The sequence below is a fragment of the Babylonia areolata genome, chromosome 2 (assembly GCF_041734735.1).
Source record: "Babylonia areolata isolate BAREFJ2019XMU chromosome 2, ASM4173473v1, whole genome shotgun sequence".
Taxonomy (NCBI): Eukaryota; Metazoa; Mollusca; class Gastropoda; order Neogastropoda; family Buccinidae; genus Babylonia; species Babylonia areolata.
In genome coordinates, this window is record NC_134877.1 from 26872733 (window position 1) to 26900276 (window position 27544).

Here is a 27544-nt window from a genome sequence, read left to right on the forward strand (position 1 = left end):
TTGTTGCGCTCCGTCACTGGAATGTTTTTCCCGTTGGGCTTCAGCTCCCTCTCCGTCACCTGCCACACAGAGGGAATGCCTTCACTACACCTGTAGCACTTTACTGTCTCCCTCTCCGTCACCTGCCACACACAGGGAATGTCTTCACTACACCTGTAGTACTTTACTGTCTCCCTCTCCGTCACCTGCCACACACAGGGAATGTCTTCACTATACCTGTAGCACTTTACTCCACTGTCTCCCTCTCTGTCACCTGCCACACAGAGGGAATATCTTCACTACACCTGTAGCACTTTACTCCACTGTCTCCCTCTCCATCACCTGCCACACACAGGGAATGTCTTCACTACACCTGTAGCACTTTACTGTCTCCCTCTCTGTCACCTGCCACACACAGGGAATGTCTTCACTACACCTGTAGCACTTTACTACACTGTCTCCCTCTCTGTCACCTGCCACACAGAGGGAATGTCTTCACTACACCTGAAGCACTTTACTGTCTCCCTCTCCATCACCTGCCACACAGAGGGAATGTCTTCACTACACCTGCAGTACTTTACTGTCTCCCTCTCCGTCACCTGCCACACACAGGGAATGTCTTCACTACACCTGTAGCACTTTACTGTCTCCCTCTCCGTCACCTGCCACACAGAGGGAATGTCTTCACTACACCTGTAGTACTTTACTGTCTCCCTCTCCATCATCTGCCACACACAGGGAATGTCTTCACTACACCTGTAGTACTTTACTGTCTCCCTCTCCATCATCTGCCACACACAGGAAATGTCTTCACTACACCTGTAGCACTTTACTCCACTGTCTCCCTCTCTGTCACCTGCCACACAGAGGGAATGTCTTCACTACACCTGTAGTACTTTACTGTCTCCCTCTCTGTCACCTGCCACACAGAGGGAATATCTTCACTACACCTGTAGTACTTTACTGTCTCCCTCTCCGTCACCTGTCACACACAGGGAATATCTTCACTATACCTGTAGCACTTTACTCCACTGTCTCCCTCTCTGTCACCTGCCACACAGAGGGAATGTCTTCACAACACCTGTAGCACTTTACTCCACTGTCTCCCTCTCCATCACCTGCCACACAGAGGGAATGTCTTCACTACACCTGTAGCACTTTACTGTCTCCCTCTCCGTCACCTGCCACACAGAGGGAATGTCTTCACTACACCTGTAGCACTTTACTGTCTCCCTCTCCGTCACCTGCCACACAGAGGGAATGTCTTCACTACACCTGTAGCACTTTACTGTCTCCCTCTCCGTCACCTGCCACACAAAGAGGGATGTCTTCACTACAACTCTAGCACTTACTCGACTGTCTCCCTCTCTGTCCAAAAGTGAATATTTTCCAGCAACATGACTACTGCTGTTCCTTGCTGCAACCACTGTGCACACAGCCTTTATGGCATTTATAAATGCTTGGCCATAAACAGCCAATATTTCCTAAAAAAAATTACATTTAATCTGACATCCTTACCATGACCTATTGGTGCTGATAAAAAAGCTAAGCACCCCTGGATCAATATGTTCTATTTCATGCCCATTTAATGCCACAAATATCTTTTTTCCCCCCTGATCTGAAGCTCTCTTTACAAGACGGCCCTGATGGCTCTCTTCACAAGACTGCCCGGATGGCTCTCTTCACAAGACGGCCCTGATGGCTCTCTTCACAAGATTACCCTGATGACTCTCTTCACAAGATTGTCCTGATGGCTCTCTTCACAAGACTGCCCGGATGGCTCTCTTCACAGGACTGCCCTGATGGCTCTCTTCACAAGACTGCCCTGATGGCTCTCTTCACAAGACTGCCCTGATGGCTCTCTTCACAAGACGGCCCTGATGGCTCTCTTCACAAGATTGCCCTGATGGCTCTCTTCACAAGATTGCCCTGATGGCTCTCTTCACAAGACTGTCCGGATGACACTCTTCACAAGACGGCCCTGATGACTCTCTTCACACAAGACGGCCCTGATGACTCTTCACAAGACGGCCCTGATGGAGTCAGGCATTGCCCCCCTACTTCCCTTTAACTGCACACTCAGAGTTATACTTAGGAAATGCCAAACATTCTTTTTTTTTTTGTTCTTCTTTAACCATAATTGGTTAAAAACGTGCACAAGAAACAGATAAAAAAACAACAACAACAACAACAAATACTGTCATCTTAGAGTTATTAGTGAAACACAACAAAAAAATTAAAAGAGGAAAAACTGACCACCAATACTCAATGTAAAGAAAAAGAAAACTACTACTCTACCTGTCCAAAGACCTCCTCACTGACGGAAAAGGTCAGGTCCAGATCCACCTCAGAGATATCATTCTCCTTGATCCACAGAAGGCTCTGGTGGAAGCCAGTGTCTATGGTTTCCACGTCATCCAGGGACAGGTGCCTGCATGGACAACCATGTTCTCTGTTATTAGAACTGTTTCTGACGTTACTGATAGGTTTGTGAAATGTCTCTCTCCCCCTCTCCCACATCACTCCCATTTTTCCCCATGTGTCATATACTTGCTTGTGCGTTAACAATTTTGTCCTTGCCACTTTCTTTGATATGTATTCAAACATTTGACGCTCTCTCTCTCTCTCTCCCCCCTGCTCTTATTTTCTCTTTTCTCTTCTGTCTGTCTCTCTGGCTTCCTCTCTCTTCCCCCTCTCTCTTGCTCTCCCTCTTCTTCCTATCCCAATCTTCTTTTTTTCTGTGACTTTTCTTTCTTGAAACAAAAAGTACACGCTCCACACAGAGGAACTGTGCGAGGCCAGGCAGCAGTCACGCACACTCTCAGCAGAGCCTTGTAGAAGGGGCGGGTGAAGAAAGCGTCCAGCAGGTACTGGTGAACCAAAGCCAGCCCCAGAACTCGGCCAGAAAAGCGGAACCTGAAACACAACCACCACATGCAGCTGTGTGTGTGTGTGTGTGTGTGTGTGTGTGTGTGGTGTGGTGTGGTGTGGTGTGGTGTGGTGTGGTGTGGTGTGGTGTGTTGTGTTGTGTTGTGTTGTGTTGTGTTGTGTTGTGTTGTGTGTGTGTGTGTGTGTGTGTATGTGTGTGTGATATGTCTGTATGTGCATGTGTGCATCTTGAAATTGCCTTCATTGCTGTTATCATTATTTCTAGTTTCTTTTTTTTTTCTTTTTTTATATCAGATATATTACTTGATTTACTCAATGAAATGATCTCTTTTAACTGTTCTCTCTTACCTTTGTTTCAAATTATATGTGCAAGTTTGTGTGGGGATGTTTGGGTGAATGTTGTTAGTGCTACTGTATAGCACATAGAGCTTTAAGACTATGTGATACAGCAATATGTCTTAATAAACTACTTAATAAAATGAAGGCACAGCAACACATGTGCTCTACACAACAACTACTAAATAACTCTATGAGCACTGTATATTCAAAGAATCAACTATCACTAATAATAATAATAACGTTAATCACTTAATGGTAATAATAATGATAAGAAGAAAGAAATGTATGTATACTCAATCATGTGCTTACCATGTTGGTCTAAGCACATTTAACAATACATGTGGCATGATTAAGACACAATAATACAATAAACAAAACCATTTAGATGCAAACATATTAAAAATATCATACAATATACAATGCTATAAAATACTATGCTATTCAAGTGTAACAACACTTACAACTCAAACACCTCTCCCACCTCACTCCTCTTCACCCCCCCAAAAAAACTGTCAATGTGACAAACATGTACAAAGACTGTTGAGGGGGGAAGCACCTTATTTTTTTAAAATACAGTTTTAACATAAGGTTTTAAATATATTACAGTGAAAGCTCAGGCACCTCAAACGAATGCCACTTTTGTGAACAGGTTGCCAACAGGCGTGCATATTTAGAATTTAACAACTTTGACGCAAATACTGCTCTCAGGATCAAAATTCAGATGCTCCACTCCACCAGTTGTTATCTTTCTGACAAAATGGAAAACGAAAGAAAAATAACAACAATAACTACAACAACAACAAAAACAAGAACAAGAATAAGAAGAACATGAAGAAAACAATAAGATTAAGAAGAAACGTGAAGAAAAACAAGAAGAACAAGAAGAAGAAGAAGAAATGTATTCGTATGATACAAAATCTTGTGCTGAAGCAAATCAATGCGCTTTAACACCCAACTTTCACATGCACATATAACTGAACCACAGAGATGAAAGACAAACCTTGTAAATTATACACATAGATATAAGGATGGACAGAACAAGGGAGGGTTATGGAGGAACAAATGCAGATGCACAACACTGACCACTCATGGGCATTTTCCACAAAGGTGGACAGCGGGCTGATCTGTACTGTGTAGCTGTCATTGGCAGAGTACTCGAACAGGCCGTAGTAAGGGTTGAACAGCTCCCGGGACAGCAGGAAGAAAAACTCTCTGGATGGTCCGCCATAGTCCAACCTGTAGGGCATCGACACTTGCTTTCACTCAAAGGAGAAGGAGTGCTATTCTGCGCAGTTTGGCATCGAAGCAAACATCATTCACTCGGTGTGTGTGTGTGCGTGTGTGCGTGCGTGTGTGTGTGTGAGACACTCTGTGTGTATATGTATATATGTGCAGTATGTGTGACGTTTTGAGCACTTATACATGTGTGTTAATTCTCTCAAAACAGATTACTTCTATGTTGCTGTTTGACCAGTCAAGCCAAGATCATAAAGTCATGATGAAAGATGAGAAAAATCGCAATGATACATCTGAGGTTTTCACTGCATAAATCTGTACTGCAATCACTAAACTACACAATCAATGGAATACAAATAAAAACTCCACAAACCCACATTCTGTGATCTTACACATATTTTCCATTCCTCGTTCAACTCTTGAAAAACTTCCAAACCTCTCAATGCAATGAACGACGTATCAGTCAGACACAAAATACCAAACAACACACACACACACACATGCACACACACATAGGTACACACAAACATGTATGGAAGAAAAAGATGTGGATCTATAGAACAGAGACTTAATCATGAAGAGACTGCTTGAAAAGGGAAGTTTTTAGATTTGTTTCAAAGGACGCGAGTGAAGGAATGTGATGGACTGAAAAAGGCAGTGAATTCCAGGCATGTACAGCTGAAGAACTGGAATCTCCCTGGCCATGTTTCCCTCTGCTGAACTGGGAAATACAAAAAACTCCATCATCAGTGGAAGAACCGAGAGACTTTGAAGGGACATACTTGCTTAAAAATGTCAGTAATATATCAAGGTGCAGTTCAAAACAGTGACGAGAAAGCAGAGACCACCACTGACCCTTCTTCGCCAGCAAAGGTGATGTACAGCTTGTTCTTCTGCAGTTCCTTCTTTGGTGTGGACATGATCTTGTTGAAGGCATCCTCCAGCACATGGTCTCTCCTCACCGTCAGTCTGCAACACAAACCAACACAGTGCAAAAGGGGCCCAGTGGTAACGCATCCACCTAGGAAGTCGGAGAGTCGGACCATACGGGATTGAATCCCACACCTGCCATAATTTTCTATCCCTCCACCAGAGAAAACACTTAAATATCAGATTATCTTAAGGTTTCACTCGACACATGTACACTGTAATCATTAACTCTTTTGCCACCCAGTTTCTGTGTGAAAAACACTCCCATGCACCAAATGTTTAGACTTGACGCTCTCAGTCATACGATTCAGTTTGTGTCAAAACAACACAGTGGACCTGTTAACTTCAAACTCAGTCATGGGTGGAAGGTTAAAATGTAAGTGTAAAGTACCTGCAAAAACTCTAATGGTAAATGCAGATTGCTATCATGAAATAATTCCGCTCTGAACAAGATCTCAGGTTTACACTTACCTTAAACCTTCTTGATGGTGATACAATGGGTACCAGCACACTGTGGTATCAGAGGCAACGAAAAAGCGGACATTCTGGCAAAAGGCGGTGCACAGAAGGAGCAGGCCAACAAACTGGTGTCATATGATAAAATCAAGACAATCATCAAGGCACAGCAAGGAATAAAGTGACGCCTCCAGCACCCCAAATATAACCCAGAAGACAGATACCATTTGCTGGAACAACGGGAACAGGTCAAGATCTTCCGCCTGAGGACTGGACACAACCGCCTGCTCCACCACATGCACACAAAATTTGGCATTGGACAGAGTGGAGAGTGCCCTTGTGGTGAGGGACCAATGACAACCGACCACATCTTTCAAGACTGTAGGACGCATATAGCATCCAGGAGGAAGTACTGGCCAACACCGACAGCAGTGGAAGCCAAACTGTACGGCACCCTGGAGGAGCTGCGACGGACGGCAGCCTTCATCGAGGACACCGGGCTGCTCATCTAATGGGAGGCGAACGAGGAAGGAAAAAAAAACAACCTTCTTGCAAGTCACTCTGGCCACAGCTGAACACTAGGAAGCAGTATCTATAGATATGAAACGTGTGACTGCAAATGGGCTGATCATCAACAGTGAGAGAGAGGTGAGGCAGTGACTCCAAATGACTCACTTTAACTTCCCGGGTCCCTGTCCGTATCCCTTGGACTCCAGTTTCCTGTAGAAGTTCCTGAGTTTGGCTTGGAAGTCCCTCTTGTAGGGGGCTGGCACACGCACAGGGCCCCGCTGAACAGCTGCACACAACAGACAGCAGATAGCTTCAAGTCTCTGAAATCAATCTGACTGCAACTTCCCCTTTCTTTTCTTTTTTCACTTTTTTTTTTTTTTTTTTTTTTTGCAGTGTTTTTGCCCATACCCTTGCCTTTCTTTTTTTGCACAGTGTTTTTGCCCATACCCTTCCCTTTCTTTTTCTGCACAGTGTTTTTGCCCATAATCATCCCTTTCTTTTTTTGCACAGTGTTTTTGCCCATACCCTTCCCTTTCTTTTTTTGCACAGTGTTTTTCCCACACCCTCCCCTTTCTTTTTTTTGCACAGTGTTTTTGTCCATAATCTTCCCTTTCTTTTTTTGCACAGTGTTTTTGCCTATAATCTTCCCTTTCTTTTATATTTTACACAATATTTTTTTCTATACCCTTCCCTTTCTTTTCTTCTTTTTATTTTTTTTTATTTTTTTGGGGCACAGCGTTTCTGCCCATACCCTGACCTGCCAGCTCTAGAACAGACTTGAGAAATATTTTCATCTTCAGAATGATTTCTGTATCTTTGGTATCACACCAAAAAACAAAACAAAACAAAAAAAAAACATTTCTTTTACAATTCCAAATACTTTTTTTCTTCCTTTCTTTCTTCTGTTATACATTTCAAAGTTTATGTTTTGTTTAGTTTAGTTTTTTGCAACACACAATAACAAAGAGCAGGAGTGTGTCTGTGTGTGAATGTGAATGTGCATGCATGCATGTACGCATGTGGGCGCATGTGTGCATGTGTGTGTGTGTGCACGCAGCCAGGTGTTATAGATAAACAGGTCCTCAGGGTACAAAGTGTTAAACACTGCGTGTGTGTGTGTGTGTGTGCACGCGGCCAGGTGTTATAGATAAACAGGTCCTCGGGGTACAAAGTGTTAAACACAGATATCACAAAACCCTTTCATCCACCAAGAGAGGAAGAAGTGCAGCAGGCAATGTGTGTGTACCCACCTGGGGATCCCTGCGGTGACTCCTGGCTGACCAGCTCCTGAGCAGCTGTTGGTCTGGGCAGGTTGGCCCCAGCAGGTATGTAGGACATGATCTCGTTTTCAAATTGACTGAAAATCAACACGTTTCTATTACTCTGCATTCTGTTGAAATGGCTTTCTTCAATACTCCTATTCCATTCACAGAGTTTTTTGGGTTGGTTTGTTGTTGGTTGTTTGGGGGGTTTTGGGGGGTTTTTTTGTTTTTTTTTGGAGTGGGGGTTTACACAAATTATTTTCTAAAAAATAAAATCAGTCATGTATCTCAGTGTATTTTCAGTCTCAAAATGGCCTCTGTAATTGGCTGGATTACAAACATCATTTGTCATGGCACATTAACACAGAAATGGGTGAAACCATGAAAGAAGGAGTGTGAACAGTCACAGAAAATCTACATGAAAAGAAAGAAAAAAAGAAAACAAATGTATGTGTACAGTTATCTACTTCAATAAGAAATGTATGTGTACAGCTATCCACTTCAATAAGAAATGTAAATGTAAAGCTATCCACTTCAATAAGAAATGTATGTGTACAGTTATCCACATCAATAAGAAATGTATGTGTACAGCTATCCACTGCAAATAAGAAATATATGTGTACAGCTATCCACTGCAATAAAGAAATGTATGTGTACAGCTATCCACTGCAATAAAGAAATATATGTGTACAGCTATCCACTGCACCAAAGAAATGTATGTGTATCCACTGTAATACAGAAATGTTTTTGTACAGCTATCCACTGCAATAAAGAAATTATCAGTACAGCTATCCACTGCACTAAAGAAATGTATAAGTACAGCTATCCACTGCACTAAAAAATGTGAAAGTACAGCTATCCACTGCAATAAAGAAATGTATGTGTACAGCTATCCACTTCAGTGTACTTTGTTGAAAATGCACACACTGACTGCTGCGCTACCAGAACTAAAAAGCCACTCCACAGACAGCAGCTCTGCCCGAGGCCGTTTAAACTGCCACTAAGATCAGACAGGATCATGTAAGAGAAAAAACAACATCCGCAATGTACTCCCTCTGCCCACCTCAGCTCTTAGTTTCCAAAGAATGATGGTCTTTCACAACATCACCATCAGGCTCCTGTGGCTGGGCAACTTCAATGCCGCAGTGAACTCTGTTCACTCACAGCCTGTCCGATCCAAGACTTTCCTGTGTCAGGTTGTTTTTTCCTGATAAGGTGGTGAGAAATTTTGATTCTTAAGTAAAGAAAAGTTTCCACTACCTGGAAAAGGTTATCTTAAATTCTTCTTCTTCTTCTTTTGTGGGCTGCGTCTCCCATGTTCACTCATATTCACGAACAGGCTTTTACATGCACGACCGTTTTTACTCCCACTGTGTAGGCAGTCATACTCTATTTTCGAGGGGTAGGGGGTGCATGCCAGGTGTGTTTTTGTTTCCACAACCCACCGAATGCTAACATGGATTATGGGATCTTTAACGCACATATCTGATCTTCTGCATGCGCATACACACAAAGGGGGGTTCAGGCACTAGCAGGTCTGCACATTATGTTGACCTGGGAGATCAGAAAAACCTCCACCCTTTACCCACCAGGCACTGTGACTGTGATTCGAATCGGGGACCCTCAGAATGAAAGTCCAACACTTTGACCACACGGCTGTTAAGCACGTAGATCTCTTAGCAATGGTGGTACTTGAGGCCCATCAATCTCCTAGCCATGGTGTTACCAGAAGCCCATTAATCTCCTAGCCATGGTGTTACCAGAAGCACATTAATCTCCTAGCTATAGTGTTACCAGAAGCACATTAATCTCCTAGCTATGGTGACCCATCAATCTCCTAGCTATGGTGTTACCGGAGGCCCATTAATCTCCAACCCATCGTGTTACTTGAGGCCCATCAATCTCCTAGCTATGGTGTTACCAGAGACCCATCAATCTCCTAGCTATGGTGTTACCAGAGACCCATCAATCTCCTAGCTATGGTGTTACCTGAGGCCCATCAATCTCCTAGCTATGGTGTTACCGGAGGCCCATCAATCTCCTAGCTATGGTGTTACCTGAGACCCATCAATCTCCTAGCTATGGTGTTACCAGAAGCCCATCAATCTCCTAGCTATGGTGTTACCGGAGGCCCATCAATCTCCAAGCTATGGTGTTACCTGAGACCCATCAATCTCCTAGCCAATGTGTTACCGGAGGCCTATCAATCTCCTCGCTATGGTGTTACCGGAGGCCCATCAATCTCCTAGCTATGGTGTTACCTGAGGCCCATCAATCTCCTAGCTATGGCGTTACCTGAGGAGCAGAATGAGGTCCATGTCGTTGGAGAGGCGGTCCAGAACCGGAGTGCCGTGAGAGATGATCTTGTGCACCTTCTCCCTGAGGGCCGAGTTGGTGCAGTACGGAGTTACCTTCTCCTTGATCAGCTCGTCTACGTTAGGCTGTCGCAGGAACAGCACCACTTTTTCGTTGTAAGCTGCACACAGCGACAACAAAGGATTGAAATGAAAACATATCAGGTATTACTGTCCGTGCATAACAAATAATTCTCTGAATGAAATTCAGTGGCCTCCTTCACCTCCTTGTGAACAATCGCCTGTGCTGGCTACTAAAAATAAAATAAAATAATCTTTGCTACAGTATGATTTAAACAGCGTTCTCACTGCAAATACCGCAATTGATTTATCGCCCTTTAAAAAAGTATGTTCAAATGTTAAATTTTAGAACATCAGTTAAGGAGCCACGATAGTGTAATGGATAAGGCAGTTTCTTCTCACCCGAACACACGGGGTTCGAATCTGGTTAGGACTTCTTTTTTTTTCTTTTTTTTTTTTTAAACGCGAAGCTTTATAAAAACAAATACAGAACACATTTTAACGATTAGTTTTTTAGTTTTTTTATTAAGTGTATCACAAGTGAGTCTTGAAGGCCTTGCCTCTCTTGTTTTTGTTTTTTTTCACTCTTGGGTGCAATGGTCTGTCCACTAGTAATGAAAGCATTGTATATGATCCATACACGGATGCTGAATGGTTTTGTGATGGTGAACATTATGGAGAATTGGCATTTTATGTGTGAATCAAAAATCAAATCAAATACAGCAACAAGAGTATGACTGAAACAGAAAGGCAGACACAGTGACACACTGCTCTTCACTGTACATGTTTTCTTTAAAACCATGGAGAAATGCCAAAGTGCTTGCTTTATTTGAATGTCCATTAGTACTGTAGGTATCAATCAACGAAGAACAGTATCTTGCTCACCATCATGAATCTAATAAATATCAATGAATCACCTCTAATCCTTCAAATCATTCTGCTTATTCTTCAAACCTTAGGGTTCAGTAATCTAAAGAACTTTAATTTTCAATTCCTTTTTAATTGTAACCTTCATAGTGCATGTCCCTCATGATAATCATCTTTGTACATTCTTCACTGGAACAGGCATGCACAGTGGAGGTAATCTGTCATAGGAAGGTTACTAGCTGCATCTACTTTCATTTTCTCCCCTTCTCAAGGTTAGTAGTTTGCACAGGACAGGGAATCAGACCCCCACACGAGTGAGTCAAGGTATACTATGTGTGATTAAATGTATGTTTTTTCATAATACTGGACCATACAACATTACCACATTCCAGCAGAGGTCAAAGGACATACAAAAGTCTGCACTAGTGGGTCATGGTTAAGTACGTGTAATTAAAACATAATTATGTATACCTATGTCAGGTGGAAGTGGGTGAAAGGTGAGAGAGGCACGGAGGTGTGACTAACCTGTAGGGATCACAGTGTTCTCCAGGGGCTGTCTGGGGGGAGGCACAGGCTGAAACACAAGGCAGCAGTCAGTTCAGCACCCAGGGGGAAACACACACACACACACACACAATCATGCACAGCCCAAACACCTTGAGGCTGGACATGTCACAACACTTCTTTCATATTCATTGTGTGAACCGGGAATTTTCTGAGATAGGGGTAAAGAATGAAAACAACTAAAGACAACAAACAGCTCTTGCTAACTACTATTGTCTGGATTTCCCTCCACTTGGAATGATGAGGGCTGATCTCTATCAAGACCAAGCCAGATAATGTTACTACTCCCTGTGAGACAAGAACTATACAGTCAAGTCTTATCCACTTCAAGGATCCATCCTATAGAGTGCTGCTCTAATTTCCAGGCCAACACTGTTACATGTCTCAACTCTTGGGCAGATTAAACCTTGGATACACAGGTCTGCAACATAGTGAAATTTTACAGCGTAGCAGGCTTGTGGTGGCATCAACACAAAATGAAATAATGGGAACATGAATACAAACACAAATGGTTTATCCAGCAAAGGCCTTTGCCACTTGTGAAAGGGCACATACAGACATCTTAAATCCTATCATAACAAAATGAAGAAAAAACAGCAACAACTGTCAACTCAATTTCTCTTATTTCAAAGCATTTTACAAAAAAGTGGGAGCAGACAAAAGCCCATTTCAAGGTTGCGATGCATTACAAAGCTGACAATACAACTGAGGAAAATACGCTGACTAAGCAGCACACACAGAGAGCAACAATAGTGAAAGTTAAAGAGGTGAAAAGTGCTCACAGCATCAGAGACAGCGGGCTCGGTGTTTCTGGCCATGCGGCCGGGCCCTCTGGCCACAGGGGTGTGAAGGAAGTCGGGGTTGATGAGGGGAACCTCTACAGGCAGGCGGGGATCAATGAAGGTGGTGGCCCTCATCACGTGGTCAATGAAGAACGGCTGGAAACAGTATCACTCACACCTTCCTTACACTGTTACCTGACTGTCATCCTGCTAGCTACCTTCAAGCCGTAGCCTTTTGGAATAAACAACACCAAACCAAACAAAACAAAATGTATCCCCTTCACTGCTATTGTGCTAATATTTCTTATTGTAAACTCTCCTTTTCTCATAATCTTGAATTACATACCCATTATTCCATGTTATTTCATCATGACAAGTATAAGGACGAAAACCAATCGCTTCGCCAATAGCTCTTTCCCCAGTCAATGCCCTGTCTCTCGAACAAATCCAGTATGATTAAAGAGAGCTGTGCAATCAACAACCACTTTCCTGAAGATCTAGTCATCAGCCCCATCCACATGTGATATGCAGCTTATGTTTAAATATGTGTGTGTGTGTGTGTGTGTGTGTGCGTGTGCACAAGTTCTCATACTGATATGCACATGTATGTGTCCTAAATTCTACTGTATCTGTGTTTTGTGTATGATTTTCGATTTATGTTTGTACCTTTGATGTACTACCCCCCCCCTCCTCCCCCCCTCCCCCCCAATATTCCTTGTGACCCCAGTACACTTGGTAATAAAGACATATTCTATTCTATTCTAACCACTTTCAAATGTCATTTTCAGTGCATTAACCTCTGATAAATGGCACTGGGTAAGGAATTCATTGAAATTCAAAGACTTTTCCTGACCCTGTGGGGCAAAATGTACATTTCAAAGACTTTTCCAGCCCTGGAAATGGTTCTCACATTTTCCCGTTACTCTTCAAGACTTCTATGACCTGGTGGGAACCCTGAATAGTCTATTAAAAAAACACCAAATGAACAGTGAGGCAGTTTTCCGCAAAAAGCTCCTTCGAACAGCCACTCACCTTCCCAGCTCTGTCGTATTTCATTTCCCATCGGGGAGGTAACTCCAGCTGTGTGTCTGTGAACAGGTTCACAAAAGACACCAGGTCCCGATTGTGCTGGTACCTGTAAAAAACACCAACCACTGTCAGAAAAAATGCACATCCCATATGCACTCCCCATCCCAAAAAGAACCAAACAGCATCATACAATTCTGTGATTCATGAATCTCAAAGAACATCATGCAATGTCCTGTAAGCAAGTAATTCCTATAAAAGGTAAATCAGAACAGAGAAATAAATACGGTGACTCTTTTTTGAAAGAATAAACTTTTTTAAAAGAACAAAGTCCAGATCCAAAGATGAAAGTTGAACTGCAGACTGTCAGATCAAATTCTGCAGTTTAATTTCAACTGAAAATCTATGTGATGCTATTTTTCTTACATGCACAAAACAGGGTAGTATTTAATATGTAAGAAAACCTTACAGATCCAGCTCATAAACACGTCTTTCCTATTCCTTCTGCTGTCTGCATCTCTCAACTGCCTCCATCATCATCAACCACAGTCTGTCTTGAAAACATGCACCATCATGTTTTGTTTTTAACATACAGATAGATGTTTGTGAAGAGATCAAGCAATGACATACTGTGTGCATGCGTGCATGTGCTTTTCTTTTCTTTTCTTTCTTTGACCACTTTTCACAAATGTACAAGTCGAACAGGAAATCATCCATCATGACCTTACCTTTCAAATGCCCGGGGATCACGTCGGATCTTAGTGATCATGTGCTTGAGAGTGCCGTTACGGTTGTACTCAGCCATGGCCACCTGTGCCACACACATACATCACCATCAATCATACATGACTTCAACAACAGACACACATTTCAGAAACATTTATTCTCATCTTAAACCATGCAGCTACACAACAGAAACAGAGAACAACTTAAAAGGGATCAACATCACATCATTATCTTCCTCAACCAAAATGATCATGATGAAACAAGGAAAAATGATCAAAAACTTGATGGCCCTTCATGCCAAACTCTCAAGATGACCTCAGTTTCCTCATCCATTGTTCTGCCTGAATGAGTCAGTGTCAAGTCTTCAGTTTCAGCTCACAGGGCTGTGTACATGCATGCAACACACAGGGACAAAGAGAGAGAAAAATTTCCTTGGATCCATGACATGGGCAAAAAAATTATGAGCCTATTGATGCAAGGCCACAAATATATGTAAATACTGCAGTGCAACTGTGAAATGAAAAGTATGCAACATTCTTCTATTCTTCTTCTACCTTAATTATGTGAAGATCTGTTCATCAGACTCCTCCAGATTTGTCTGTTGCTTGTCAAAGCCTGGGTCTCTGCAAATGGTTTTCCTGTCCATTCTCCAGTGGTGTCAGTATGCTATGCTATGCTAAAAGTTAAAACATAGCCCACATATCCACCACTGCTTACTATGATTACCCCACTGCCTTGTAAACTGGGAAAGAAACACTAGGATTGCCTCACTGTCCTGGGGAAAGAAAAACTAGGATTACCTCATTGGCCTGGGGAAAGAAACACCAGGGTTACCTCATTGCCCTGGGGAAAGAAACACCAGGATTACCTCACTGCCCTGGGGAAAGAAACACTAGGATTACCTCGTTGCCCTGGGGAAAGAAACACTAGGATTACCTCATTGTCCTGGGGAAAGAAACACCAGATTACCTCATTGCCCTGGGGAAAGAAACGAAAGAAACAACAGGATTACCTCAGTGCCCTGGGGAAAGAAACACCAGGATTACCTCCTCACCCTGGGGAAAGAAACACTAGGATTACCTCACTGCCCTGGGGAAAGAAACACTAGGATTACCTCAATGCCCTGGGGAAAGAAACACCAGGATTACCTCACTGCCCTGGGGAAAGAAACATTAGGATTACCTCCTTGCCCTGAGGAAAGAAACACTAGGATTACCTCCTTGCCCTGAGGAAAGAAACACTAGGATTACCTCACTGCCCTGGGGAAAGAAACACAAGGATTACCTCGTTGTCCTGGGGAAAGAAACACCAGATTACCTCATTGCCCTGGGGAAAGAAACGAAAGAAACAACAGGATTACCTCACTGCCCTGGGGAAAGAAACACTAGGATTACCTCGTTGCCCTGGGGAAAGAAACACTAGGATTACCTCACTGCCCTGGGGAAAGAAACACTAGGATTACCTCGTTGCCCTGGGGAAAGAAACACTAGGATTACCTCACTGCCCTGGGGAAAGAAACACTAGGATTACCTCATTGCCCTGCAGCATGGGGAAGAAGTCGGGTCGGGTGAGGAAGCGGACAGCAGGCAGGCGGTAGACGGAGCGGTCAGTGTCGGCGGGAGGGACTGCCAGTGACTCACCGGCCTGTCTGGGGGGCGTTTCAGGCTGCTGGGGGGAGGCTGCACACAGCACACCTTCACATACTCCATCTGCATCAGGAAGCACAGTGTACTGGGGAATTTCTTCACATTCTGTCAATCAATATGTGTATTGGTGTTACAAACAGCGGTATTCATCTTTTGGGTCACCAGGTCACCTGGAACTGTACCTGTCGTCTTTGTTCTCAATGTCCATCCTACAAAATTTTCTTGACAATAGAGTTTATCATTTTGAAATTTCTAGACCTTGAAACCTTGTCATTCCCATTTAGGTTTCAACACATATCTACACATACATGTAAGCATACACACACACTCACACACACATGCACAGACACACACACACACAATAAACCCTAGATACCCTATCATATCTACATGCACACCTCCACAAAGAGCTATGTTACCAGTGTAGCTGTTGTCAGGAGCAGCCGAGGCTGGATCTGGTTCCAACTGGCGACTCTGAGTGATTGTGCGCCGGATACTCTGGTATCTGTGAATAACACGAAAAAACACACTTCCGTTTCACAACAACAAAAACAATGAGCTTACTAACATAAATGCATCAATATAAAATGCTCAGTATTCGATAATTATTTCATTTCCTGTGGTGACCATGACAATGACTACAATGGCAAAAATGGTGGAACACTCGGTGTAAAAAGTACAGAACATCCGAGGACCAGTCAGTCCCCCACAACAGACATGAGGGAACACTGCAAACATACTGGACACACATCTCAGGGTGGAGGGGTGGGGGACTTGGGGGGAATATCTTGACCACAGAAAAAAAAAAGACAGACGCCTTTGAGATCATGCAGAGGAACCCACCCCTAACAAACAATCTGGATATGCTTTCCCCAACATCAAACCAAGTAACAACCTCATTGCACAAGAGCTGCCTACTGATTCTATCTGAAAGAAGTCCCAAGGTGACACTGAAAACTCATGATTGCAAACAATATCAATTCTGAGGGTAAACAGTTTTACTCTAGCTGGAAGCCTTTGTTATTCAAAGTAAGAACTGTAATTGTCAATCTAAAAAAAAACAGATGCTATTAAACAGTTCGTGAATTCAAAACCACACGCAGATTTTCTGAAGCATCATTTACTTTCTATGCAGAATCAGGTATCCATCTGCAACATGCTTTATATTACAACAGAAATGTTTCTGATCATGAACCAATTTTAAATGTACACTGATATACATATTTCTAACAAGATTCCAATGCCCCACAACCAACAAACCCCCTTTTCTTTTTTTTCCCCGCTATTAAAGTCTCCATGTACTGTGTGTGCTTGTAAGTGGGCGTTTATTGTGTGCACACATCTGCATGTACGTGTGCATATTCTGTGTGCATGCATGTGCACACAAGTATGTGTGTCCATGTGTGGCTAATTTTATGCTTTTTCAGTGAGACAGTTTATATTTACAATTTTAGTATTGTCTCCATGCATATAGATATATATATATATATATGTGTTTGTTTTTCTCTTGTATGTCTTCATGTGTTGTTGCATGCCATTAACCCCCTAGGTGCCCCAGGACCAAAATTTCTGTCTCCTTCCAGTGTGCAAAGTAGTGCCCCATGACTGAAATTTTTGTTTGCATCATCATACAGAATTTCCTGTTGTAAATAAGCAAATTCATGTGAAATTGTCATAACTGGATAGTGTGTTTATTTCCCTTTCAGAAAAGTATAGGTTGTAATATACTGGCTTTTAGCAGTTTATTTGCTAATTTGTTTATAATATATATAATTATCACCCTCCATGACCAAAACAACGCGTGGCAAATAGTGGTCAATGAGCACAAAATAGGCATGGCAATGAAAGGGTAAAGCACTACTGAATATGTATTGTCCACGTTTAGAGCCCATTATACGGTGAGTTTGCATGGCATTAGTTCAACAGAAATAATATCATCAGTGCTATCAACAGTGCAGGTACCTGCGGTCGAGCTGCTGTCTCTGTTCTGAGCTGAGTGTGGGCCTGCGCTGCACGGTCTGTGTGCCCAGCTGAGGACGCTGCCAGGTGGTGGTTCGGTTCACATGGTCGATGTAGAAAATGCGTCCATGGCTGTCCACTCTCGCCTCCCACCCTGTCCAAAGTAGACAATCATGTTCTTGTGGTCTAAATCACATCAAATCAAATCATGGTGCTTAGAGCCTCGCCAACCACTAAAACTGTCTCAAGTCTATCACCACATTAGCATTTATTTCAAGCCAAGGGTAAAAATAGAGTATAATAAAAACTATTCACAGCTTCAATCTTTTCACTCAACAAGTTTAAAAAAAAAAAAAAAAAAAAACTCCAAGAGTTTAAGACATTCACATCTGGTCAAGAACGTTCATTTCTTTCAAGAAGTCCACCAGCGCCCACAAAAGGACATCTCTTAAGAGAATATGTCATGTAATGTCTGTGTCTAATGTCATGAAGATCCCAGCAGTCAATGAGCAAATGTTTCACAGTGAGAGTCTCGTCACAGCGAATATATCGAGGGGCCTCCTCCCCTTTTATCAAGTAAGAATGAGTAAGAAAAGTGTGTCCCATGCACAACCTGCACAACACAGATTCTTTGCAGTTTTCATGACCGATGGGAGGATCTTGTTCAGGTCTGGATGATTTTGGAACAGCTTGGCCTGGGTGTTCCACTCTTCTTGCCACATATCTTTCACTGCCCTTGGTCTGTCAATAGGATATATCAAACATTCCAACAGCTGCTACCTCTTCTGTGCCTTTGGTGAATTAACATGTATTCAATGGGAAGAAGGAAGGTGGCAGAATGTGTATGGCACTTGACTGCCAATACAGTGTTCTTGAGGGTCTGGGTTCGATTCACGCTCTCACCCTTTCTCCCAAGTTTGACTGGTAAATCAAACTGAGCATCTAGTCATTCGGATGAGATGACAGAACGAAGCCCTGTGTGCAGCACACGCTTGGCGCACTGAAAAAAAACCCATGGCAATCAGTGTTGTCGTCTGGCAAAATTCTGTAGAGGAAATACACTTTGACAGTTACACAAATGCATGCACTCAAGCCCAAGTGCACTATGTTATGCTGCTGGTCAGGTATCTGCTTAGCAGATGTGGTGTAGCGTAATGGATCTGCCTGTTATCTGTCCAAACAAAGTGACGCCTCCTTGAGAAACTGAAACTGAAACCTTGTGTGGGTTTTTCACCCACTAGTTGAAGTTGTGCCATTGTGAGGACTGACCTGAGGGAAGAGGGTCATCTGATCCTTCCACTCGCTGGTACTTGGGACGTCGGGCAGGAACTTTGGGTAAGGGAGCCTCACCTCCTGCAGTCACACAAAAAACTCACATGATTCGAATTCTGCCATTGTAAAGTTAATCACTCATGAATGTACACTTTGACATGCATACAAAATACAAATCATATGCACACACACATGCACACAATGCACATTATGTATATCACTATCACTGTAAGTGCAAGTGTACTATCAATGTACTGATATCAAGCAGGATGTTGGGTAATGGTACCACTCCAACTGGAAAAATAACACTTCCTTAATCAATTCTGGCAAATGAAATAAACTCATAAAATTATCACACACTCACACAAACCCACTTTCACCAAACTATGAAAAAGAAACTTACAACATAATACTCAAGACACACACACACACACACACACACACACACACATACACACACACTCACACACACAAACACACCAAGGTCGCTTTGCACATTGTATGCACAATTTGTATACTCTCAAAATCTGGGGCAATCAAAGACAAGACACTTTTTAAACTGTCACTGTTTCACATTCAATGACTTCATCGCTCACAAGCGGGACACAAGCTGTGTGTGTAAACAGTGGAAACAATGTCTTCCTTGTGCTGCAGAGGGAAGTTATTAACATTATTTTGATAAAATAAATAAACAAATAATAAACAAAAAAGCTTGGGGGTTGGAGTGGGGTGGGGTTTAATGAAAATAAGTCAATTAAAATCCCTGAATGATATGAACTTAATTCTCTGTGTACTATATGTATTGGACTGAGAAAACCTTTTTAACCCCAAGGCCCAAGTAAGTTCTTTACCACTACAAAAAATATATAAAAATAATAATAATAATAAGGAAAACATATTTTGTTCATGTTTATGCAAGTGTGTGTGAGCGAAGTTGTCTGTGTGCATATGCATACATGCAAGTGTGTTGGCCTGTCTGTCTGTAAGTTGGCGGACAATGGTTTCTTGCACAGCACTGTCTAAGACTGACTTCATTGTAAATTGCAAGACCAAATTCATTGTAACATGTAACCCGCAAGATAGATTTCAGCATGACTTGCGTGACTGATTTCAGCGTGACTTGGGAGACTGTTTCAGTGTGACTTGTGAAACTGATTTCAGTGTAGAATGATTTCAGCATAACATGTGAGACTGACTTCTAACTTGCGAGACTGATTTCAGCATGACTTGTGAGACTAATTTCAGAGTAGCTTGCACAAGTCAGTGGATGGACAAGCAGGGAAAGACATGAAAAAGCCATGCTACAAGCAGACAAGGTGTTCACCTGAGGTTCGTGCAGCTGCCTGTCCAGCAGGCACTGCAGGTGGCCGTGAGGACGCCGGGACAGGGGGGGGCGGGCCACTGTCCTCCCGACTGTGACCCCCGCTACTGGCCACGCTGGTCCTCATCCTCCCCTCCCGTCCGTCAAGCCCGTCCCCAGGGGGAGGCGCACCCTGAGGAGAGGGGGGCAGGGGCCCCAGCGGAGAATGTGCTGCGTTGGGGGAGGTGGAGGTCGGGATGGACGACACGTCTGCCAGTCTGGCCGCTTCACACTCTGTGCATGGCACTCTACGCTCGTCACTACCATCATGTACGTGGGGGTGGGCAGAGTCATGGCGGGGGCTGTCCGCTCGCTCTTTCTGCCGCCGAGTCCATATCTGGAGCTGCTGGTTGATCTGCTGCCACTGCTGCTGACGTTCCTCCTCAGACAGCATCCGCGCACGCGGCTGTAACCGTGGCGGGATGGAGGCTGTGCCGCCTGGCTCCGGCTGTGCGGCGGTGTCCACACTGCGCCCTTTCAGTCTCCGCAGCTCTGCAGCGTGGTTGTGAGGAGGCGGGGGGGTCTGTTCACTGACACTGCTGACCAGAGGGGCAGGACGACTTTCAACAGCTCCAGCACGAGTCAGTTTAGGGTGTGGACGCACAGGGGGCGCGATGCCACTGCCAGTAGCATCCACCACATGCAGGTTGGTGCTGTGGTCCACAAGAACAGGCAGAGAATTGCGTTCCCGGGCTTGATTGGTCAGTCCAAGGTTGTGAGTTAAGAGAGGGTCTCTGCCTCTAGTTCGTTCCACTTCCGCCACACTGTGCCGAGACTGCGGCTGCTGCCCAGACAGTGCCGGGCGCCAGGACAACGCTGAGGGGTCGTCCTCCCGTGAAACATTACCACTGTCATTGCTTGTGGAGGGGGAGTCAGCACTGTGATGGTGGTGACATGTGTCACAGCCAAAAGCAGATGTGAAGCCCTCAGCACTGTTGCCAGCACTCCTCTCTCCCTCGGGAACCTGAGGTCCAGGCATGGCACTACCAGGACTGACGCTCCCCCCGCCCATGTGAATTGGGCTGTATGTGCGTGGAGGCAGAGGGGGCGGGGCCAGCTCCAGGGAGTGAGTTCTTTCTGGCGGCACGGCAGTCTCTGCCACAGGACGTTTCCTGTGGACCTTGTCTGTGTTGTTACGGGGAGGGAGGGGTGGAGCGTCTTTGTCGTGACGGTGTTTCCGTGGGGGCAGAGGCGGGGCCGGCTGTTCTCTGTACGTCCTGGGAGGTAGGCTGGGAGGGTCGGGAGTATCGCCCCGCGACACTTCCCCATTGTCTGACCACATCGATGAGCTGAGACTGCTTCTGTTCATGACATCCCCACCCACAGCCCCCTCCACGCTCACACCCTCCCCTACCCCGACCTGTTCACTATTATTGGCACACTCTACAAATTGCACTCCATTCTGTCGATCATGCACAGCCGTCCTACTGTCCTCCGCTTCCTCAGAGTCAGGCGACAAGGGCTGGTCCAGGTGCCGCAGTAACTCGGCAATCTCTCCAGACACACTCTCCACCAGAGGATTCTCCACCTCAGGCTCTGGGCCAATGGGAGGGATGGACCCCCCGGAGTTGTCGCCATTGGATACCAATGACATGGACGTTCCAGAGTCGGAACTATCACCAGCCACAGCCTTGGTCTCTGAGGCAGGGGGGCCAGCTCCACCGTTGCTGGTGCCCCCTGAACTCCCTGGTACAGGGCCCCCATGTGGGGGGCTGACGTGACCCACACCACCAGACACGCCGCGATGCCCCTCGCTCTCCACCATTGACTTGCTCCGCGGCAAAGGCACCACAGGTGCTTCACAAGGTTCAGCACTTTCCTCCGTGATTCCTGAATCCCGGGCAAAGTTGCGGACCGGAGAGGAGAGACCGGGGTCTGTGTGCCGGTGGCGGTGTCCCGAAGAGTGGGTGGGCTGACTTGGGGCCAGCTCCAGCTGAGTAGGTAAGGACGTCTTGCGAACATGGTTCTTCTTCTTCCTCCCCTCCTCTGGTTCTGGGGCAGCTGGAGAACACAGTAACAAAGCAACACTGGCAGTGAGCTCTGGCTGCTTGATTTCATGTGTTCACAAATGTTACAGGGGGGTATATACCAAAAACCAGAAAAAAATCAAGAGGAAAATATCTATCAAGACAGGACTCCAATAGGGAATATCTGCACCACACACTGACACACATAAAGAGTCAATAGCTTAGTTCATGATCTACATGTTTTTAGTGTTTTTGTTTCAACTGCACTGATAATTTTAACCATCACCACTTCACTTCATATGCTATGAGCAGTCCAAAAGCTTCACAGAAATATGCATTTGAAAATACACTGGTGGCTGCATCAATGGAACTTGCATGCGTGCATACTAAAGACAAACCATAGTGTTAGAAAACAGCATAGAGAGAGGCAGACAATTAGATGGGTACAGACAGATGACAGAGGAAATACACTTACTATTCAGCACCATCTCCATTCCAGATTTGAACTTCAGAGTGCCGCTGACACTGTCTGATGGATTCCGCCGATTTAAGTCCATGTGAAACTGGGAACATCTGTAATAAAAATAAAATCAGATTAACAAATAAAAGAGACAGGAAAAAAGAAGGGAGGCCCAACAACTTTCTGTATCACTTTGCATGTGATACGAGGCTGTAGGAGTAGGCCTGCATGACCCAGACTTCACTGCCAGAAAAAAAAATCAATTTAACTTTGAAACTTGAATGTTGTTGGCCTGATGATGAAATTTTGTTTTTTTTGAATACCCACTTCTTCAGTTCTTTTACTGTTCTCCAACAAGAAAGACTTTCCTGGGGGAAAATGAACAAGACAAAGAGACAGAAGGCTAGACAGATGGGTGGTCAGAGAGGCTCTACAATGCACACAGAAAGAACAAACAGTCCACTCATTCTGAAACGTAAAATGACCTTCACAGGTTGGTTGGCTGTGAATATCATGGTGAACTGAATGAAGAGTGAGGCACAGCACAAACACTGATGCTGACACATCTGGAGAAGGCAGCACTACTGATGAAAGTCAGCACACGTGGACTTCATCATGCAGACTGATGCTCACACTTCCCAGGCAGGCAGCTTATGGCATTTTCAATATTTAAAAGTATACATAATATACATGAATCAATTACACCATACACAAACAAGCTTGTGAACAAACACACCTGCACATGACCAGCAGAGACTGATGAAGTATACAAGCAAAAACGAAAATGGTAGGCAGAATGGAAAAAATGTGTTGATTTTTTAAAAATTGAACTGAGGAATCCATGTGACAGACTGAGAAAAGCAGACCACATGACAGACAGAAAAGCAGTTTGTTCCATACTACTGGGCCAAGATAGGAGAATGAGCGCGGACCTTGTGATGTCTTTTTTCTTCAAGGAATTGTCTCTGATCTCTAGAATCAGAAGCCAGGCGTTAAGGAAAGGGGAGAAAAGATCAAAAGTAAGTCACAAAGGTATGAGGGTGTAGTTTGGGACATGACACTGAAACACACGGTAGCCAGAGGAGTAATCTGTCCTTACCCCTGATCCTGTAGCACCTTGTCCATAATGCGCTGCACAGCAATCACCACCTTCCCCAAAAAGCGACTCATTGTCGGCCGGCTCTTGGAGAACTTGTCTTTGATCTCCAGTTCCACTAGGTCCGTAATGTAAGCTTCCAGAGTGAACGTCTGAAAATATACCCACAACAGTCACAGAATTCAAAATGACACATGTTATCACTACAGCCAACTGCATAGTACCCGACTTTCAGTTACAAGCAGGAGCCAAAATATGCAGACTGATCCACATGCACTACACCATATCTGCTTTTGTTTTACTGTTTTAGTGCTTATCCCAAACACACATACTAAATATTCTGAGAAAGACAAAAAGCTAATCCTTGACAATGCAATTTAATGCCAGAATGAAAACAAATCTCTGAACTCACTTTGCAGTAAGATTGTCTCCAGCAAAATTACTAAATTCTGATGGCCATTTCTCTCTCAACTTCACATCAAATTACCTATGATACAAGAGTGCAGAATGTCCACAGGCTGACCTCAGCAGCAATAAAATCTGTCTGAAAATATATCCAAATCATCATAGAAAATGCCCAGAAGTGTCACACAAATTTTTTGTTACATATCTTTTTCAGTCTTTAAAACAAAACAAACCTCAATTCTGCAATGATATTCTCCTGCACACTTGGAAGCAAAACCTTCCTGGTTCATTCATTTGCAATTCCTGCCGCACATCATCAAAACTGAAGACAGCTGGTAAAGTGGGAGGAGAGGGAGAGATGGGGGTCATTACATATGACAGACAATCCAAATCATTATTTCTCACCATTTGAAAGAAGTCTTTGTCAAACTGAAAGTTGTGTGCTGGAAACTGAGCAAATCTGTCTTCAGCAGCCCACATGATCAGTATTTCACCGTTTTGGATCAAATTACGGATCTACCATGGCTTCTAACTTTCCCTGATTTTCACCTGAAAAAAAAAAAGCCCTTTGTCCAAATACAGTGAGCACAAATCCACTGTGTGCAGCAGCACTGACTGACCTCATTGTCCCAGACAGGGTTGGTGGTACTGGGGCAGACAGAGGAGCGAAGTTCTCGGTGGTGATGGGGCTTTGGTGGATGAGACTTGCTGGGCACCACTGTCAGTTTCACATAAGGATCCGGGTTGAAGAACACACCTTTCTTCAGATTGCAGGCTTCCAGTTCTGTACAAACAACAGAAAAAAAAGTTTCACAGCATCTCAGAAAAATCAGTGAATATAAATAAAAAATACCTGAGGGTTTGAGTCATTCTCAATCTCGTAATGCTCAAGCATACACATACTAAGCTTGATACCAAGCAGAGTGCATTCACCTGAATAAGATTTATAACCTGACTTCCAGTTATTGAGTAAGATCTGTCTCTGCGACTATACAGGCATACTGCATTCCACTGTTTTCTCAGTGTGCAAACATGTGTGGGTGTACATGCCTGTCTGTCTCAATGTCAATGCATAAACCACATTTGACATGAAATTCTTCAAATATTTCTGTTCTGATATTTTGTTTGGCTTTGTTTTTGTGTCCTTTTTAATGAATTATTAGAAATAAAAAAAGGGGGGTGGGGTGCACACAGAGAAAGGACTGTCATGTTCATCAGAATTATTGATCAAAGCTTTGATATTTTGAAAAAATAAAACATTGTACACAAAGCACAGTACAGGTCAGTGACAAGAATGAAAACACTTGTGATATCTCCCCCCCCCCCCCCCACCCCCACCACACACACACACAACCCCCATAAGATATTATCTCACTGTTTTCAGGGTAGAGAAATGTTTCACATTTGATCTAATCAACTCCTGTCAGAGATATTTCAAAATCAAACTGTGACCTTGACCTTTTACATATATGCCAGACTTTAAAAATGATTTCTTCTGATTATACATCTAATCCATGTACCATATTTAATGAAAAAAGGAAAAGAAAAAACCCTAGTGCTATTACATGTTTTTTGTTTATTTTGTATGTGTTTTTCTTTTGTTGTTGTTTTGGGGTTTTTTATTGCCCTGTGGTGACCTTGAACTTTGACCCTCAACCTTTCCTCTGTAATCTACAGCACTTTTGCTCTCAGTCACCATGATAACTGTACCACCTTTGATGAAGATTGGATGCAAGACCTTATTTCTCTTGTAAATTAAAGCTTCTTGTAAAACAAGCTTCTTCTATTAGTAGACCATACTGTGGCCTTTGATCTCTGATTTTATTTTTTTATGATCCACTATTTCAATAAAGGCAACCCAGCGCTATCAGAGACAGTCATTCTTCCAAATTTAAAGAAAATTGTATGCAACATGTGTAAAAGTATGAGCTCTATTGTGCCTGTAACTCAAGTGCAAGCTTTTCTTATTTTGCCAGTTGATTATGTTTACTTTTGACCTCTAAGACTGCTTAGCGTTGATAAGAGTTAACTGGGAATGTTTTAATTATAATCATTTAAAAAAGAAGACACCAAAAAAAAAAAAAAATCAAAAACAAAAAGAAAATACTTTTGGTCTTTTTTCACTTGCGGTAGCTGAGAAAACGCCAATGGTAATTTTAACCATACACACATGACTGCAACCAGACACAGAACATAACCAAGACAGATCAATTGCATAGAACAATTCATTTTGTTTACAAATGACTAAGCAAAAGCAGAAAAATAATAGTCAGCTATGGTGAACTCTAAAATCTGAACACACTATCTACAGCACACATAATAATGCATGTGTGTGCCTCAATGCCCCTACAGACATACACACACACACACAAAAAAAAAAAAAAACAACAAAAAAAACCACACACACACAGAATCACACACACACACACATTTTTTGCATTAACACCAACAAATGTGCACTAAGACACAGACATACTACTAAGAAATCTACCTGTCATGCATATATCACGGCTTACTCCTAGCTGCAAACTAGTGAAGTTAGACCCTGCACCGCTGAACACTGAGGTAGTGAACAATAACACTGAAACGTACCGCAGTTTTAAAGCAGCCAACGGCTTCCCAGCACAATAGAGTTCATTATGTGCTGACTAGTCCAAGGCCCCAACAAAAGAATGCACTCACAGCCCCATCCATGCTCTATTAACTGTTAACTGCCTGCTGATGAGCCCTTACATTAACAACCAATCCATTATGTGCTTGCTACTGGCTTGGTTAGAGGAAACAGTCATCAGTTACACTGTGAGGGCTTGTTACTAGTAATGTTACAATATGTAAACTGTGCACAAACATTTCTGTGTTTACATGAAAATTGTGCGTGCGTGCATGCGCGTGTGCATGTGTACATGTGCATACCTTTGTATACTCGTGTGTGTGTGTGTGTGAGGGGTGTGTGGGGTCGGGGGTACAGGCATGAACATGCGTGCATTAGCGGGCATTTTTCTTATGCATTAAAAAAACCAAAAAAAACCTGAAAGTGAAACTGACAAGGTACCTGCTCCATCCACACAATACACATGCTGGACTTAGTCTGGTTCAATATGAATTTCATAAAATAAGCCAACAACTCCTTCACATATTCATGCACGCCCCTAATGCATCTCCTGTGCTCCCTGCTCTCTCAAACAGTAATGACTGCCACATCTAATCACAACTACAGGACAGCAAATGAATTTTGTTTGTCCTGATAAGTGGATGCTATTAAAAAAAGAAAGGATGTTAAACATTTCTATCAACCAAACATATATATAATTCTTTTAAACGTTTTGCTCAGCAAATAATAGATGTATTTGTATTTGACTTCTGTTTGCTGTTAGTTAATTTTTGACTCACTTGTGTAAACAAAGTGAGTCTGTGTTTTAACCCGGTGTTCGGTTGTCT

The 27544-nt window shown here is 43.3% G+C and overlaps 1 protein-coding gene across 1 annotated transcript in view; it reads right to left on the bottom strand.

Moving 5' to 3' along the window:
* Nucleotides 1–27544, bottom strand: part of LOC143299926 (E3 ubiquitin-protein ligase HECW2-like) — a 49645-nt gene that overhangs the window by 11302 nt on the left and 10799 nt on the right. Inside the window, exons 5-24 of the mRNA XM_076613466.1 lie at nucleotides 24727–24890; nucleotides 23705–23853; nucleotides 22621–22718; nucleotides 20143–22179; nucleotides 18816–18899; nucleotides 17550–17700; nucleotides 16007–16092; nucleotides 15472–15620; nucleotides 13944–14026; nucleotides 13222–13324; nucleotides 12190–12345; nucleotides 11369–11417; nucleotides 9897–10077; nucleotides 7590–7696; nucleotides 6505–6625; nucleotides 5299–5412; nucleotides 4291–4443; nucleotides 2797–2895; nucleotides 2278–2410; nucleotides 1–59 (exon numbers count right to left, since the gene is read on the bottom strand). The exon at nucleotides 1–59 is cut by the window's left edge and continues 88 nt beyond it. Of these exons, the coding sequence (XP_076469581.1) occupies nucleotides 1–59; nucleotides 2278–2410; nucleotides 2797–2895; nucleotides 4291–4443; nucleotides 5299–5412; nucleotides 6505–6625; nucleotides 7590–7696; nucleotides 9897–10077; nucleotides 11369–11417; nucleotides 12190–12345; nucleotides 13222–13324; nucleotides 13944–14026; nucleotides 15472–15620; nucleotides 16007–16092; nucleotides 17550–17700; nucleotides 18816–18899; nucleotides 20143–22179; nucleotides 22621–22718; nucleotides 23705–23853; nucleotides 24727–24890 (4276 nt within the window). The remainder of the gene's footprint in view (nucleotides 60–2277; nucleotides 2411–2796; nucleotides 2896–4290; nucleotides 4444–5298; nucleotides 5413–6504; nucleotides 6626–7589; nucleotides 7697–9896; nucleotides 10078–11368; nucleotides 11418–12189; nucleotides 12346–13221; nucleotides 13325–13943; nucleotides 14027–15471; nucleotides 15621–16006; nucleotides 16093–17549; nucleotides 17701–18815; nucleotides 18900–20142; nucleotides 22180–22620; nucleotides 22719–23704; nucleotides 23854–24726; nucleotides 24891–27544) is intronic.